The sequence below is a fragment of the Vulpes vulpes genome, chromosome 8, assembly GCF_048418805.1.
Source record: "Vulpes vulpes isolate BD-2025 chromosome 8, VulVul3, whole genome shotgun sequence".
NCBI lineage: Eukaryota > Metazoa > Chordata > Mammalia > Carnivora > Canidae > Vulpes > Vulpes vulpes.
Genome location: NC_132787.1, coordinates 32,174,205 through 32,193,340, shown reverse-complemented (window position 1 = coordinate 32,193,340; position 19,136 = coordinate 32,174,205). Strand labels below are relative to the sequence as shown.

The window sequence follows — 19,136 nt, the reverse complement described above, 5'->3', positions numbered from 1 at the left end:
CAGAAGGCCAGAGGAAAATCCACTTCCAGACTCCATATTTCTGGTGTCATGGGGGCTGGGTCAGTCCCAGATACCTCCTGAAGAGGCTTCTTCCCGCTGCTGTTGCAGAGAGACAAGAGCAGCAGGCCAAAGAAAAAGTCATCCTCATAAAACAACCAACCATTTGCAACAATTTTATTTGCAAAGGTTTCCTGCTGTGGCTAAATGGTGTGGCTGCTTGGTTTGTTATTTAAAAGAGTGACCCTAGTGAGACCAAAGCTCTTGAAGGGGGGAAAAAGAGGCCGATTTCAGACCAGGATACTGTAAGAGGAGCTGGGACTGAGTGTGCCTAATTGAATTCTACTGATGATTCCAAGTACTGTGCCATACAATAATAGCTCAGACTTTGAGGATAGCTCCTTTATAGTCCCCATTAGTCAACCCCAATCCTTCCTGGACCTTGATAGAAAAGGATATTAAAATAGTCTCAAGAGAGGCTAAAGACTGGATTCAGGAGCCCTGAGGAGATGCACTTGAGGGCTGGGAAGGAAGAGGGATGCAGGTATGCAGACAAGGGAAACAGCCAAGAGAAGAGGTCTCACAGGCAGTTAGATACAGAACCCTCCCCCCCCACACACAAAAAAAATCAGGCAATTGGGACAGAAGAGAAAGTGCACAGAGGAAAGCCTTTAGTGGAGAAGTGCTTTGGTAAGTCTGAAGACACTTTTTATGCAGTATACGGGGGAAATTGAGGTAGACTCTTTGCTCTACCCTGGGACTCAAGGAATTTATGAATAATCTAGACTGTGTAATCTTTGTTCTTTTTAGGACTGCTACACTGGCAAACATGGCACTGGGTATTTGTGGCCATCTTGCCAATAACGTCTGAGGAAGGAGAAAGGAGCACTAAGGAGTGTTCTCTTTCTGAATGGCCACAAGACACAACATCAAAAGTCAGAACCAACTGTGGTCTTAAAGGTGCAGTCGTCAGAAACCAGATTTCAAAGAGAACATTTACATTCTAAGGTAAAGTAAGCCAATGGCAAGTGAGAGGATGCAGAGGATGGCTCACCTGGACAAAGTTTTAGGACATAAGCAGGCATTCCTGGACCAAAATTTATGGATTTTAACAACACTCCTTTGATTTCCTTGGTTGTTTGGCAGACATTTTGGTCTAGATAGTTTTCATTGTCATCACTGGTTTTAATGGATGAATATTTGGTAAAGTTACTGGATGACCTGGTAAAGTCACTGGCATCAGATTTTAATTTAACACTACAGACCATGGGAGAAAACCTGAATGTACAGAACCAAATAAATAGTCATTTTTTTCAAGGAAATATCTATTATCTTGCAAAGAGAAGCAGAAGAAAACTCCTACAGGGCTGTTCTGCACTGGGCAGTTCAGCATCTCGGAGGAGGTCATTTATTCACTCCAAGTGTCTTTCTTCCCTTTGCCACACAAGACACCAAGAGTGAGGGTACTTGGAAATAAGTAGGACAGAAAGGTCACTTCTTTCACAGAACTTACAGGGACAAGAGATAACAAAACAGAGAGTTACAACTGTCTGGAGAGTGGCTTTCCTGGTCAAGCATAAGATGCAATGAAAGCATATCACAGGGTCCCGTTAGCCCATGGTCCAGGAAAGCTTCTCAGTGGAAGTAATGCCAGGACCCAGTCCTGAGGAATGAAAAAGAGGCAGGTGAAGGAGCATCTGCATTTACATACAGGTGGGAGGAGACTCCTGGGAAATATATTCAAGGCAGAGAAAGGAGCTAGAAGAGAGAAAAAACATGGTATTTTCAAAGAACTAAAGTAGGTTCAGTATTGCAAGAATATAGCATTTGAGGGAGTGCATGGCAGGAGACAATTTTGGAAAGATGAGTGGGCCTATGCAGTGGAAGACTTTATAAACCATATCAAGGAGATGGGACTTTATTACAGGAGCAATGAAAAGCCATTGAAAGGCATTAAGCAGGAGAGTGATGAAATCACATTTTCATTTTAGATCACTCTGGCTGCAATTTGGAAATTGGAAGGAAGCAATACGGAGAACCAGAAGATATTTACTAGGCCCTGCAGCAATGCAGGTGAGGAGAGCCAAACAGGGACATGGCATGGGGATACAGCCGTGAACATACTCCAGAGGAGATCCATGGGAAGTGGCACTAGGAGACGGTCAACTAGGAGATGGTGGAGATGTGAAGACAAAGATATTTGGGCAATTTTTACTTTAGGCAGCTGAGTAATAGCATGTAGTCTTTATAGGTGGTACAGATTTGTCCAGAAGAGGGTGGGAGGGGAATGGGAGAGAAAGCAGTTTGGCTTTGGCCAAGGTGTAAGGCCCCGTGGCATCCAAAGAAACCTATCTAGTCACAGCTGATGATACAGACTGGGGTTCAAGGGAGAAATTTCAGCCAGAGGTCATTTTGGAGAAACTTACAGATATCAGTTGTAGCCTTGGCAACAGAGGACAGAAAAGGGGGTCTGGGACAAAACCCTGAGAAGCATCAATATTTAAGAAAGGTCTAAAGGAAGATGAGCATGCCAAGGACTTTGTGATAGAATGACTAGAGAGGTAGAAAGAAAACCAAGACAGTCTATACCAAACAAGCAGAGTTCAAGGTGGGATAATCTTAGGATTGGAACACAGACACAGCTACCTTAAAAGGAGCTATGCAGGAGCTACATTAAAAGGTGCCTGGCTGGTGTCTGACTCTTGATTGATTTCGACTCAGGTCATGATCCCAGAGTCCTGGGATAGAGCCTGCATCAGGCTCTGTGCTCAGCAGGAAGTCTGCTTGAGGATTCTTTCTCTCCCTCTTCCCCTACCCACACTCTTGCTCCCTCATTCTCTCTAAAATACATAAATAAATCTTTTTTTTTAAAAAAAGGTAGCTTTAACTTTAACTCAAATTAAGAGCTTAGGTGAGGGAGTTTAGATCAAGTCCCTTCCAAAGGTTAAACAAGTATAAGTAGGTACACCTTCAACCTCCACTAATTATATTTCAACCTCCCCAGAGTACACTTTGATATTTTATTTAAGTTGGATGGTACCTGAGTACATGCTTTCTGCATAGCTTTCTATTTGTCAGATATAATTCATAATGAATTTAAAATGGATGCTCAAAACACATTGTTGAATGAAAGGTTACTGAACAGTATATATATATATATATATGCATAGAGAAATAACTAGGAAGATGTTCACTAGTTATTTCCATAATGATTATCTCTGGTTCGCTGGATTTAAGAACACTTTTTCTTTTCTTTCTTCTTTGTGATCTTCTGCATTATCTGAATCTTTACAATGTTCACGTGCAGCAGTTTTATACAAATCACAGAACCACAGAAGCCTCATATAGAATCTTCTGCCCTACACAGTCACATAATATCCACAGGAGGATGTGCTGGAGTCATGGCTGGATTATGAGGTAAGGTCGGGGGAGCAGAACTCTACCTTTATCTTCTTCCTACTGAAGAAGTCGGACTAAGATCAACTACAGAAGGCTCCTCTCTGGCAGCCATCTCACATTTCTAAGGCAGAGAGGAGAAGCAAAGGAGACAAAAACCAAGGACAGAACCCTCCTCATGTGCCTCCAGACCCACATAACCTGTTCTCCATTCCCTCCCAGTACAGCAGCATTCCTAAGTAAAGGGACTGGTAGGTCCTCCCTCATGTCTATGCCCATTGTGTCTTTTAAAGCAGTCAAGTATGTAGGGCTCACAGAGGCCTGCCTACAACTCCAGACTGAACCTCTTACATGAAGACTGATTATGGGCAATTTACACCTACAAACATTATTCGCTTGAATCATAAAATGGAAACAATTTTTAACATCTGTCTCATAGAGTACAGCTTTGAGGGTTAAACGAGGTCAAACCTGCAAAACACTTAAGTAACACCTAGTGCATAGTAAGTGATCAGTAAGTGGGAGCTGTTTTGTATCTCTTAGAATAGGAACCCAGCACAATAAGCTTTGGATCTGAAACACTCCCACCATCACAAACAACTGCCATCCCAGTGGCCAGCCTTCAACCTCTGACATCTTGAACTGTTCTTCCCAGCATTTCCAAACCTCCAACCCCAATGCTGAAAGCCCTCCTCTGACCTCTGCCATCAGTGTGCCCTCTGTCCCACACTCACCTATTTAGCATGTTGGACTGGTAGATTCTCTTCTCATGGGTGTTGTAACAACTGCTCTTGGGCTCAGGGATGAAGCTGTGTTCAGACAGCATGTCGGAAGCAGCAGTGGTGATTATGGCAATTCCATCCCTCACTCTGGCAGGGAGGCCATAGTCCCATTCATCATAGGACACAGAAATGAGGCCAGTGGGGAACTCCGAGGGCACTGTGTCTGTATCCCCTGCCACCAGACTAGGTACAATCCATGTGTAGCCGTAGCCAGTCAGCCCTACTGAGTTAGCTACTTCAAAGATATACGTGGCTTCTTCCTTAGTACAATAGAGAAGAATGATGGGGCTCTGAAGTTTCTTGAGCTGGTTCTGGATCTTAGAATCTCCATCATCCAGGGACATGTCCAGCAGGAGGACTTCCTCTAACTCCCAGCCCACGAAGCTGTTCTCAATGGTGCTGCGAATCTTGTTTACAAAGTCCTGGTAGCCAGGGAAGTAGGTGGTGACAATAGAAAAGATGTACCAGTCATACTCTTCCATGATATTGAGCATTACAGAAGCTTGCTGTTCAATTGATGGGCCAAACTGGAAGAACATGGAGGATTCATCCTAGAATTGTAAAAAGGTAAAATAAAAAAAAAAAAAAAGAAAAGAAAACAGAAAAAAAAAAGATAGTAAGGGAGAGTCTGAATCAACTGGTTACAAAGGTTTGTGTTCATCATTTACTTTTTCACATGCCTTTTAAAATGGGATGTTTGAATTATAAATATTTGTAATACCTTTATTCCTAAAACTACCTCTTAGATTTTAGGGAAAAATCAACATAGGTCTATATTCTCATTGTCTGAAATCCTTGGAGCATAGGGAAGCTTCCTACAATCAAATATGTTAATATTTCTATTGCAAAATACATAAAGAGTTGCATTAAGTGGAATAAAGACTCTGAATGGCCTCACATTAGTTCATGTGAGGTGTCACTGTCAAATGAGTTCTAGGAAAACACACACTTTTCATATTTTTCGAGCCTTCTGAACTTATCACAACTGTGGATGTCTATCACTTAGAATGAATAATGGAAATGCCATCAATTTACCCTTAAACTTATTGATGGAGGTGGTATACGCACACTGGCCTAGCAGGTGGGTGGTACTCAGGTATGGATATCAGGGAGAAGCACATGGTAGTAAGATTTGGTCAGTATATTTTCTATAAAGATGTAACTGCTAAAATAATAGCACGTTGAGTTTTCCATCGTCCCTTGTGATAATGAGACATGCAAGTTAGAGTAAGGTGCAAACAATGTATCTAAGCTACAAGTTAGGAGGACTTGTATTCAAGCTTATGTATAATTAAGGCTTATTTTAGATCAGCACATAGAAGATTGTTCTTTCTCTTACCTGTCTAATGCCACACGTCTCAATCTGACCTGTCTCTTATACACATAACCTTCTGTCAATTCTGAGAATCTTATGTTTTCTCCTTCCTTTTGAGGGAGGAGACATTTTAAATTTCTCCCATTTTAAGCCATATCTCACCTGCTGTTTTGAGATGTCAAGCCCTGCATTTTATCTCTGCCTTACAGCTAGAAGAATCTGAAACCACAAAATGAAGACCCTCTCGGCCTTGTCCTTCTTTCTCAATCCATTTTTTCCTGACTTCCTCCTGGGTAATGGCATCTCTTTTCTTGGTCAGTGCCCCCTATCTTTTATCTGATGGTTCATCTCCATTTTATAACAATCCAGGCTAACAAAATTGTGTCTCTCTAAAAGGGGCAGCCCTTTTTTATCCCCCAAACTAGAACTTCAAAGTACAGTCACAAGAGACTAGGCTTTTAAACAAAATTATACAGTGATTTCTTCGTTCAGGAACATATTCTTGTATAGCTAAGAAATTGCTGAGTATTTTTTGGGCACCCACTATTGAAAAAAACACAGGTTGGGAAATATCCAGCTGGTATCCAAAGACCCTGATTCGGCAATGAAAGCTGCCAGCCCCTTTGGCTCTGCCAGAGCTATGATTGCTTCATGTGGCTTGAACTTTTCACATTTCCCACAGGCAATCCAGAATGAAACAGCAGATGCTTAGTCATTTGAGGGCAATTCTTTCTGCTAGGGGTAAAATGGTGCTTATCATAGCTCCTTCCTCTGGCTTAAACATACAGTCAAAGAGGAGCCTCAAAGGACCAGGGAATTCAGAGAAGCAGGAGTGGGTAGGGCAGGAAGAATGGACGGGAAGGAGTAGGAATTAATTCAGAAAAGAATAAGAACTTCATGTGTGTTTATTCCAAATTGCTGCCAGCCCCTGCCCCTAGTTTCCTACTACAATGCAAGTACTATTCTTCAGGTAATGCCGACTTTGTCCTTAGGTTATGGGATTATAGTGGGATTCCAGGACAACAAAGTTGAATTATTCCAAGGCTTGTCAGGGGTCTACAGAGAACCAGAACAGGAAAGGAACGTCAGCCACCCAGAAAGGCTTTCAGGAAAAAGTGATTTGTTTTCTTGTTACTTCCTGACAGTGTTTCATCTGAGACTTCCCCAAATTTCCATTTTCCACTCTAGTTTTCACAAAATCTAGTGGATGTAACAAAATGACAAAAGCTTCTAAATACACCTTAAAAGGTACAGCTAAGGATGAAAGGAATCCCAATTGTAAAGAAAATAATTCAACCCATTCCATGCGAACGGAACATATCTTACACCAGGAGATTCTTGAATACCCTAACTGTCCATCCATTGTGAGACCACAGCTGGTTCAAATACACAGGGAAAGATAGCCCTGAGAGATAATCCATGAGGGTCCATAGTAAATGAGCCCATGCTAATGAAAATAACTTTAAAAGAAAACCAATCAAAAAATAAAAAATAAAAAAAAAATAAAAGAAAACCAATCTAACATATACCAACCCTACCCTCTTTTCTCTTAGCCTTCTCCTAAAATTCTCTCACAATTAAAAACAAGATCTAAAGAAACTACCAGCTACTATATGGAGAAATCCAATAATAAAAGGTAAAAGTAAGAAGAGAGGAAAACCAACATGGCTCTATCTCACCTCCATCATACCCTCCTCTTACCTAATTCTATCATCCTCTACAATCATCCTTTCTGACTCCTCTCTCCCAACAATGCCCATTTCAACTTTTTATCTTGCCAATCCTTCATTAAATAAAAGATGCCTTACATGACCATTTTATCTGTGGCATAAAAAAGAGGTTAATGAAGCCAAACAGAAATCAAGAGACAAGAGTTATAGCTTGGACAAATGTTTTCTGGTATAATGAGCGGCCCAGTGTTATTAATTTAGTTGACACATCAATCTGGTATACAGCAGTCGGGAATGGGACAGCTCTGTTTCAACAAAGCTTTGGGCTAACTATAAGTTGCAAGCAGTGACAGGCTTTGCAAATTATGGCCGAAGCCACAAATCAAAGAGCAATCTTCATGTGTGCATGGAGTGGAAAGGACTGGTGGCCACGCATCCATCTTTGCAGGCACCCAGCATGCATTGTGATCACCACAAGAAGAGTCATCTTTGAGGATGAAGGACAGGGATATATTTCAGTTTGCAGCCCACTATGCATCCCCACTTACATTTTTGTCTCCTAATGAAGATTTCCAGTCACATTTATTGCATGAATGTACTTCTTCACCTTGCCTTTTGGGCGTCTTTAAAGCATTAGTGTATAAAGGGCCATCATGACTGAGATAATTAACACAGGGAAGGTACAACTGTACATTAGACCCAATCGGCCTAGAACCATTAAGTTGAACCTCCATCACTTTAATGTTCATGGTATTTATTTGCTAATAAAAAAACAAAAACAAGTATTTTTGCATTCATTTACCGGTCTCCAAAATATTGCTAAAAGAATTAGCAGTTCGTGAGATTCCTCTTTTGCATCACCCAGATCTCCTACAGATCCACTTCAGAAATAAAGGATTACCTACCACAGATGCTAATAATGCCCCAACAATAGATTTTAGCTGTCAGACCACTCTGGGAATTGTACGAGCTGAAGAGAACCACCTTGCCCAAAGTCATGCTCCCTTTCCAGGGTAAACTATCCCAAATGATTAGTTGTCATAGGGTATAAAGAACATGTCCTCTTGCCCTAGCTCTAGACACCTTTGAAGGATCAGTTGATTTTCAGAACTTCCTCCAGCATTGGTTGGAGCTTCTATTAAAACTGCATCACACCTTTACTTCTCCCTTTGCCCATTCCTTTTTTTTTATTTTTGTTTTTTTACATATTTTTTAATTGGAGTTCAATTTGCCAAAATATAGCATAACACCCAGTGCTCATCCCATCAAGTGCCCCCCTCAGTGCCTGTCACCCAGTCAACCCCACCCCCCGCCCACCTCCCTTTCCACCACACCTTGTTCGTTTCCCAGAGTTAGGAGTCCTCATGTTCTGTCTCCCTCTCTGATATTTCCCACTCATTTTTTTCTCCTTTCCCCTTTATTCCCTTTCACTATTTTTTATATTCCCTAAATGAATGAGACCATATAACGTTTGTCCTTCTCCAACTGACTTATTTCACTCAGCATAATACCCTCCAGTTCCATCCACATCGAAGCAAATGGTGGGTATTTGTCGTTTCTAATGGCTGAGGAATATTCCATTGTATACATAGACCACATCTCCTCTATTCATTCATCTTTCGATGGACACCGAGGCTCCTTCCACAGTTTGGCTATTGTGGACATTGCTGCTATAAATATCGGGGTGCAGGTGTCCCGGCATTTCACTGCATCTGTATCTTTGGGGTAAATCCCCAGCAAGTGCAATTGCTGGGTCGTAGGGCAGATCTATTTTTAACTCTTTGAGGAACCTCCACACAGTTTTCCAGAGTGGCTGCACCAGTTCACATTCCCACCAACAGTGCAAGAGGGTTTCCCTTTCTCCACATCCTCTCCAACATTTGTTGTTCCCTCTGCCCATTCCTGCCCGATCTCTTTACATGGCAATGATCTCAAAGGCACTCTCTAATAAATCTCCTGCATGCTAATCTTGGTTTCAGGGTCTGCTTCCCAGGGAACCCAATCCAAGACTATTTAGTTCCCTTTCTCAAAATGGAAAAGAGATGGCCTTAATAGAAAACATGATGTCTATTTTCAAACACAGAAATGATCTATATGTTAGAAAGACAAGTCTTTGCCCATTAGCTCCAGAGGAGAAAATTGGGACTAATGAGTAGAAATATTAAATGTCATTATTTGGTTCAATAGAAGAACAGGTAAGCAACTTAAAGCAATTTAGAGTGGAATGAACTCATGAGATAGTGAGCTCTCTGTTGCTATAAGCATTCAAACAAGAGCTGGATTATTATTTGATAAAGGGATTCTCCCCAGCACTCTGCCTGGAAAATGTCACATTCTCCTTCAAGGTCTAGTTCAAGTGTCATCTTTTCATGCGTATCATCTTTCTCAACTTCCCCAGGCAAGTTAGTTCTCTTTGCCCTGTATTTTCATAAAATTTTGTACGTGCCTCTATCTTAATATTTATCACAGAGGAAGCATATATGCCTCCCTCCTCCCACTAAAATGTATGTTTCTTAAGAGCAGGAACTATGCCTTATTCATCTCTGGATCCTTTGATGGCATATGAAAAAAGGAGTTTTGTATTAATATTAAAAAAGAAGGTTCTGGAGGATCCCTGGGTGGCTCAGCGGTTTAGCACCTGCCTTTGGCCCAGGAAGTGCTCCTGGAGTCCCGGGATCGAGTCTCACGTTGGGCTCCGGCATGGAGCCTGCTTCTCCCTCCTCCTGTGTCTCTGCCTCTCTCCCCCCCTCTCTCTCTATCATGAATAAATAAATAAAAAGAAAAAAATTCAGAAAAAAAGAAGTTTCCTTTATTGGGTGGGAAATTAATTGAAATAACTGATGGCTTCATCTGGTTCCAAATTTCTATGCTGATGGCACATACTGACCTTACAGAAATTAAATCAGCTATGCCTAAATAGTTATATATATATGTGTGTGTGTGTGTGTGTGTATGTGTGTGTGTTTATATATATGATATATATATATGATATATATATCATATATATATGTATATATTATAAGCTGCACTTTTATAAGATGTGACGGGATCACACTTAGAGCCAGGGAGCAATGTAGAAAATACTAGTGGCCATTTCCTTACTCTTCTACCACAAATTCCTTGAAAATATAACTTATACTCACCTCACCTCCAATTCTTCTCCCATTTTCTATTACACTAACTCCAACCAGACTTTTAATGTCACTAATACTCCTCTTGTGAAAGGCAGAGGTGACCTTGATAATGCCAACTCCAATGTCCATCTGTAATCATTGTTAGAGTCATTAATGTACCCTCCAGACTGAGAAAACACTTTAATAACCAAAAAGCAAAGCAAAACAATTCCATACCATTTACACAGAGTTTTGTTCAGAGTAATTTACTGAGAGGAATGAGTAGACGGCTGACCCACAGCACTACACAGCTATTTTCCATCCCTATCTAGGCCTTAGTCCCCAGATTTTGTGGGTTGAGGAGCATGGTGGTGAGGTCACAGGGTAGTTATCTAAACTGATGCTATCTGTACACTAGAGGATCTCTATTAGTCATTGAAAGTGGTGCTACCTGTGTGCCAGGGATAGGGGGCACAAGACATAGGGCCAAAGATGAAGTCAGTGTTGTCAGCATTCCTGCAATCATCCTTACCTGTGAGCTGCATTTGACATGGGTAATCACTGGCTCCTAGCTAGGCTTTCTTTCCTTAGGCTTCACATTCTCTTGACCTTCCTCCAACCTTACTGGCTCCTCTTTCTTCTGACCTTTCAAAGCTGAGGGCCCCAGAGTTAATCCTTAATCATGCTGTTTCTATCAACATTTACCTCCCCCAGAGATCTCATACAATCTCCTGATTTCAATCCTATCTATATGGCAATCACTCTCACTCTTCTTTCTCCAAAACTTCAAACTTATGTGTCAAAGTACTGTTCTACATGTCCATTTGGATATCTTAGAAACATAGCCAACATTTCCAAAACCGAACTCAGCCTTTCCCATTTCAGGAAAGGCAATTTAATCCATCCAGTTCCAACCCCTCTCCTTCTTTGGAATCCTACATCCAATCAACCAACCTTGATTGCTGACCTTCAAAATGTATCTAGAACACAACCTATTTTCACCAGCTCTGTCTGAGCCACCATCATCCTTCACTCAGTCACTGTAAGAGCTTCCTAACTAGTCTCCCCTCCTGCCTCTGCCCCCAGCCCTCTACAGTCTTCGCTCAAAAAAAGGAGCAAGATGATCCTTTTAAACTTATATCATAAGATGTTATTCTCTGCCCCAAACCCTCAGTGGCTTCCCAATCTACCAAAAAGAAAAAGCCAACAGTCTTGATTTGGCCCCCCAATGCCCCATGGATCCCATACTCTCCCACCCTTCCTCTCACTCTGCCCAGGTACTCTGACGTCTCTTGAATTTATATACTCTCCTGATCCAGTCCTGTATTCTAGCTATTTTCTCTGCATAGAACACTCTTCTTTCAGCTATCCAGGTATCCAGACCACCTGTTTCAATTCTGCTAAAACCTCAACTTCTCAACAAAGCTCAATCCTGGCCCTGCAATAGGATACTAATGCTGGCCTGAACCTCTCATCCTGCTTCCATTTTTCTCTTATTGCTTTAGCATTTATCACCATCTGATAGACTACACGAGTACTTATATAATATATTTGTTATGGACTTACTCCCTCTTCTCAACTAGAGTAAACACCAGGAGAGCAGGGTTCACAGTTAGTTCATTGCCACAATTGAGTACCTGAAATGGGGCCTCAGTAGATGTTTGTTGAATTTTAAAATGCAATAACTGTTGCAACCAGTTAATCCTCAAATCTAGTTTATCTTTTTTGGCTTTCCAACTGAGATTATATTTTTCTAGTATCACAAAGTGTTTCACATTATTCAAATCTAAGTACTTCATAACATCATAGGTATTATGATCTGCTAAAACATTAACATAGAATCAGAGTAAATAAATCTGATTTTCCTTCTAGTCCCTCCTGGTAGTATATGAGTGACGAAAATCCTGTTCTTCTTCTAAATGCAGTTCTTAGGAGGATCTGTGTTTGATAAAAGGCTAGAACTGCTAGACCTTGAAAACTTTCTCCACTACCAATGGGTTTAGGAAATAAGTATGGAAATGATGGGGTAAGAGGCCAGAACTAAGAGAAGTTCTGGCCATTTTTTCTTTCCCTCTTCCACACTATGAAGCAGAGTAAAAGCAGAATATGGAGGACAAAATCTCTTCTCTCCGGAAATAAGTTTCAGGTATCCTCTCCCCACCTAACTCCAAAGACCCCCTCCTTTGGACTAGAAATTCTAATTCCACATTATCAGTTTTTCAGGTAACTAAGACTGCTGGTGATAGTTACTGAGGGTGGGTTTGAATAGTGTCAGAGTTTTGTGAGCATTGCCTTGCAAGATAGGGAAAATGCCTAATGTTCTCCAGCCTTGCCATTAGTCAGAAGTATCATGCCTGAAACACATGATGGAAGCTCACTAGTGGAGAATCATGATCTTCCCTGCCTGTTAAATGCCAAATACATTCTTTTTTAAACCTTTGCACACAAAGGAGAGCACTCTGGGTTTTCAAAAGCCTATGAACAAAAAAACTTAAGCAGATTGGCTGTGACTAACAAAACAATTCCTGCAGAAGCCAGCATTCTTTTTCTTATTTGCTTTTTCAGAAGATAATTTGGCTTTATCCTTGAATTTTGCCCCATTTTCTTCCCTGACTGAGCCTCCTTCTTGGATGTGCTTCAATTGCTAAATGGAAGTCACAGTTGAGAAGCAAACTAAAGGTATCCACTGTGAGAATGCCTACAAGGTTCTTCCTATTCCAGGTCTCAGAGACAACATAATAGCAAGAAGAAAGCTTATAAAACAGACAGAGGGGGGAGATACAAGGGAGGGTAAAAAAAGGCAGAGTTCCTCTCACTAGCATACTCAAATGAATTACAGAATTAAGGAAGGGACCAAAGGGCTTGGCGAGTACTAACAGAACTTCTAGAATGTGTTCGTGCTCCCCTGTAAGGTATCAGGACTGCCAAAATCTTAACAAGGCTATTTCATTTCATCTTAAATTAAAATTCCTCTCTATGGCCTACTCCATTATGTACATCAAAACAACTCTCAGATGGATTGGCTTGTATTTTTATTAAGAGGTCCTTTTCTATAAAAGAGCAAGCTGACAAGTTCAGCAACAATCAAGTTTGGTGATTGAATAAAAGTACTTTTAAATAAATGCAAGGGAAGAAGGCAGGGGGAAAGGAAAAGTTGGAAAAGAAAATGAAAGGGATAGAGAAAAATAGTGTAAATATTAAACTAGCAGTATTAGTTAGGCAGTAGGATTTTTAATATCAGACTAAATGTATTCAGGCAAATTTGTAAAATCAAGTGTGGGGGCACCTGGTTGGCTCAGTCAGTAGTACATGTGACTCTTGATCTCAGGGTTGTGAGTTCAAGCCCTAGACTGGGTGTGGAGCCTACTTAAAAAAATAAAGTATGTTCAACAATAATATCGATCTGAGGATTTAACAGGATAAAAAGAAAGGCAACACAAAACTAAACAATTTAACCAAGGTAAAACAAAAGGAAGTATTAGGTATGAAATCCTACATCCCAAAAACTGTCTATGCCTTCAAAGTCTTGCCACTTAACTTGGGCCAATGGGGTAGAGTTTACAGAAGAACTGTGATTATTAAAAAAGGACAGGGTTAAATACAAACTGGTAATGGTATTTGACATCCTAGCAGCATTTTTCAGAATAAAGATATTGACATTTGTCTCAAATAAATTAACATTCCCATCTCTTCATACATATTCGATCAGAACATCACATTCACATACATATGGGAGTACAGAAGTGGGAAGGTACTCACAGGAGGGGAAGCATAGAAAAGCCATTTTGTATTTGATCAAGTGATGAATGATAGCACCTCATTTGTTGCTGAAAATAACAAAAGCACTGGTTCCAGATATAGTGACTATGTCCATACATATGGGTCTTTCCAAGGTATCTCTGGAAAAGAGGGAGCTCTCATGCTTCTGTCCCTGTTCCATATAGAAAGACAAAGCATCCCTGAATTTAGAATTTGGACCAGTGATGTTCATTTGCCACAGGTTAACAAGTCATTATCTCCAATGGTAGAAATAAGTTTTCTGAGAAAGTTTTTTGCACCAAACATCCAGTGAACGGTATTCCTACGTCCCTGGATTGGAAAACTGATCACCACTTCCTCACATCAGCAAAGTACGGCTATTCACAATCAACACAGCTTTGAATTTATTCACATCTCCCAAACCAATTTGGTCCTCCATCTAAAAGAGGCAACGCATTTTGAAGGGCTCCAGAAATGAAAATAAAATTGCATACAGGCGTTTTAAAAATATATATACATATCTTCAACAGCTCATCAGCACCTGCCTATCTTGGCCTCTCTTGATTGTAGGACTTAGAACTTGAACAAGCTGGCATACCTTCCAATCTTTAAACTGGGACTGGCCAAGGACTCTCCTCACCTACAACATTTTAGAGCTGACTGGGCTCCTCTAAGCCCAGGATTTGATGCACTGATGTGAGCCTGACTGAGTATGGATATGTCCATCCAGAAGAAGCCTTCCTTCCTAACAGCCTCACCATGGATCCAATCCAATGGACTAAGTGTCTTCCTCGTGGTCCTGAGTTTTATTCCATCACTTTTGGATGAGGATTCCCTACTTAGAACTTCCAACTGTTCTACACAGTCCCTGACAAACTGCCAACACCCCTGATACTGGCCCCTGTTCCCTATTTCTGCAAATGCCAGCTGAAGTCTGACATCCTTCTCCCAACTTTAACTGTGAGATGATGAGCACATTAATAGTGCCAACAATTTGCTGCTTTGTACATTATTATATCAAATCCCTCCATACCCACACCAATCTGAATCACACCATGTTTCTTGGAGCTAGCTGGCCCCCACGCTATGGCAGGCAGTCCCCTGGCAAGGTTTAGTCCAGTCTTCCCAGCTCTCTAACCTTCCTTAGACCTGCTATACAGATTCCAGTATGCATGGCCTCAATAAAATGAAACTGGTGTCCAGTATTAGACTGGCTACCTTCAAGTTGACTTGAGATTTTCTTCATGTTACACTGAAAATTGCTCTCCTTTCCCAGAATTATTCAACTCTTACTTTTGCTATGCCTCATTTATGCCTGCTGGTTATTAGCACTAAAAATGAATCCTTAAGAGTTCAGAGTTCCTAATTGCTTACTCTTCATTTTCTTTTCCTCATGCTCTGGATGGCATAGGTACATAAAGTCTCATGGGGAGTACAACACAATCTATTAGGACTAGTACTCAGCTCCTCAACTGCTACAGGGAGAACCATACTAAAACTACTTTTCTAACCCCACAATCATGTCCATAATTCCTTGAAAAAAAATATGTTTTTTTTTGTTTTTGTTTTTGTTTTGTTTTGTTTTGTTTTGTTTTGTTTTACCCATACAAAGAAGTAATACTTGGTTTAGAAGGTACAGAATACTGCAGATCCAGCTTCTAACCCATTCAAGAGTCACACTTTCTGGCCCAGCCTGTGCCCTCTGACTCAGTGATACCAACTGTGCAAACATTTTCAGAAACCATCTTTTAACTGCTATAGTTACCACTGCAGTCCTATCTGAGGATTCTTCCCTCTTTGCCTCCTTTCCCCACAGTCCTATAGCTCAATGGATAAATATCCCATTGGAATGTCCCAAGTGGCCTACACCCTTAGCCCAACAAGTGTTTTCATTCTCCTCCCTGGAGTCTTGGGAGGTGAAATGCTGTTGATATCTCAACTTGACTCAGGAAGATTGGCCAAGCGAGGACAAGGAGCTGCCTTGACTCAAGCGGGGGTATCGAAGTTGGCGAGATCCTTCCTGCAAATAAGAACTTGGCAAGGAATCAAATGGCCTATCTATTCATTCTTATTTTGAAGTGTGTTGATTTGTTTTTAAACCACATTTAGTGGTCTCCAACATTTCTATAATGCAGAGCATTTCACCTGAATACTTTTCCTCTGATGGAAGCGTGCAAGGAGAATAAAAAGCTCTTTAAAAGAAAATGCCATTTTCGGCATTTCAAGCAGAAAGAAGCTCAATTCTCTGGAGAACAGTCATTGTTACAATCAGATGTAGCATTTATTAATCTCTAATCTGGATCCTTCACAGTGGAGCTTCTGCCTATGGATGAATCATCCCAGACAAGTATGAGTCTTACATACAGTCTCATTATCTTTAGAACTGGCAGTAAAACAACGCACCTGAAGCTATCAGGTTCACTTTAGCTGGCTACTGAATCCTGATCCATGCTAACAAAACAAAATGAGGGCATCCTTATGCTCAGCAATGACATTTTGATGTTAATTCAGTATTGCCAAAAGGTACCAATATGTTAATCTTCTATAAGAACAGCTTAAACTCTGTTAAATAATGCCAGCCTAAGATCTCAAAGAACAGACATTAACCAGAGTGGCTTTAGAAAACACTAGTCCACCTTAAAAAAAGATCTGCAATTAAGCCAGTTTGGAAGAATGTGAGGTAGAACTAGATTATTTTCCAAGTCTTCACAGAAAATTCCACAATTTTTCTCAGTTACTTAGGCCAGTGGGAATATTGATTTTCAGAAATTCTTCCCTATGTCTGTCTTGATTCCATCACACTGCAGATTAAGCTCTTTGGCTCTCATGCTTTCCTTGATGAAAGGCATGTAATAGGCCTTCAAATTTTTATGGAACTAAATCAAACTGATTTCAAGATAGATGATGGTTTGGTTCAAGAAGGATAAGGTTCCCATTACAATATTTATTGAGCTGCTTGTAGTGTACCAGATTCTATGTATGTATTATGTTAATTAATTTTCACATCCCTGTGAAATAAAGCCCGATTAGCCTCCATTTCACCAACAGAAAAAAGTAAGCTTTAGAGACATTAAGTAACTCACCCAAAAGTACTGTTGATTTGAGAATCTGGCTAGGTCTCACCTCAGAATGCACACTTTCAACCACTGCACCATACATCTTCAAGCTTCCTTTAACCATTCTGTAGCCCCATCTGAACCATCTACACCTCCTATTTTAATTGTGAACCATGGAATGATCACAGTCATCTAGTTAAATTTGCCTCGTGACTAGTAATTATTTTCATGAGTTCCTTAAGCTTCACTCCTATGCATCCATTACTAGCACATGGATACTGCTAACGAGCAATGGATTTGGTGCATGTTATTACCCTATGGTATTCTTCTACTAAACATCATACAACCTGATCTTAAGATCTTATTGTTTGTTAATCAAGCATTTATTAAATACCTATCAAGTGCTATGGGAGGTAGAGATGAAGTGTAAGTTAGCATCCTCATCCTTAGGGTAAGCTAATTGGAAGGTAAAATCAAAATATACAAAATAATTGATGACTTTCCTAAGTTAAGTGATAACATGATTTTTAGAATATGTCATAGGAATGATGAGAATAAAGAGCAGTATGGATGGACGGCTATATTTTCTAAGTTCCTTTGTATTTATCTCTCTCTCTCTTCTTTGTACTTATCTCTGTACAGTTCTCTCACTAGCTCTGTGCAGTCAGCAAATTAAATACCCAAGCATTTCAATCCAAATAGGACTGTGAAAAAGAAAAAAAAAAAAAAAAAAAGAAAAAAAAAAGAAAAAAAAAAAAAAAACAAATAGGACTGTGGATAGAAATATAAGTAATGCTGGCCCTGAACTCAGCCTTAGATTTGTCTTCAGGTGGATGATGAGCATCTGATGTCCATTATCTCAAGCAGCAAGGTAGGGGTTGATGGACATACCATACACTATCATATCCACAGCACTCTACAGTCTAAATGAATTATATATAAATTTATCTGCTTGATATATCCAGCCTTTCATTTTCATCTCAGAAGATTGGATTAGTATGACAGGACTTGTCCTTTATGAAGTCATGCTATCCAGTTAAAAAACTTTCTTCTCTCCAAATAATTGCAAATTGATTTTGTTAAGATTTCTTTTCAGTGTTCCTTCAGAAAAGCTAGGGGAATGATAATTCCTAGTCTTTCCCTTCTCTCAATGTACTTGTTTTCTTGACACTGATTTTTTTCCCCCTTTGGCTCTCTAACAATTTTCAATAATTGCACACATTGGTCAAGAGGTCAATCATTTTAGTGTTCCTTCCATAGAGATGCCCTAGGATTGCAAATTTCAATCCAAATAACTCACAGAAATAGCCTGATGACCAAATTTTCTCAGTTCAATTTGTTAGTCCCTGTGCCCCATTCACTTCAAAATACAGAGGTGACTACCTAAATGCTATCAGTTCTCAAAACTGCCTCCAAATCTGTTGGAAAACATGATCTCTTTTTTTTTCTTACTTTCTTTCTGATAAAACAAGTGTATATTCTAAGATCTTTTATTTTTGGCCTCCTGAAATTAAATGGATATATAGTAGCAATGGCATCCCTGAATAATCACATTGTAACAGTTTCTTACCATTTTTCCAAAAAAGAGGACAAAATCTGAACCAGAGGTGCTCCCAGGTGTAAATAGGATGGGGCACATTGTCCTCAGAAGCTTAGTAAGTGTGTAAGCTCAGTAAGGAACTTTGGTGATAAAGGGTAAATCTTTGGTGATGAAGGGCAAATCCATATCTCCTTAATTCTCTCAACTTCTTAATCCTGTGAGTAACTTCCATGTTCCCCTCTCCTTCCCTTCAAATAAAGGCAAAGATCTCCTGCTTTGATCACCAAAAAATTTTTCAGATACCTAATTGGCTTTATTTATTAAATATATTCTAGAAGAGGGTTTTCATGTTGCTCAGTGAGTAACTTCTAGAGGCACAAACAGTTAAGACTCCTTCTTTGATATGTCAAGTAGTGTATCAATCATGCCTAATTTTTCTTTTAGATTAACCTCCCTTGCCCGCAGGCTCAGCTTCTCTTTGCAGAGCAGAAGTACTATTAACCAGAAG

The 19,136-nt window shown here is 40.1% G+C and overlaps 1 protein-coding gene across 10 annotated transcripts in view; it reads right to left on the bottom strand.

The window, feature by feature from the left end:
• Positions 1–19,136, bottom strand: part of GRIN2B (glutamate ionotropic receptor NMDA type subunit 2B) — a 411,663-nt gene that overhangs the window by 172,487 nt on the left and 220,040 nt on the right. For all 10 annotated transcript variants that reach the window (XM_072765991.1, XM_072765996.1, XM_072765993.1 and 7 more), the window contains one exon: positions 4,128–4,726. In XM_072765991.1, the coding sequence (XP_072622092.1) occupies positions 4,128–4,726 (599 nt within the window). The remainder of the gene's footprint in view (positions 1–4,127; positions 4,727–19,136) is intronic.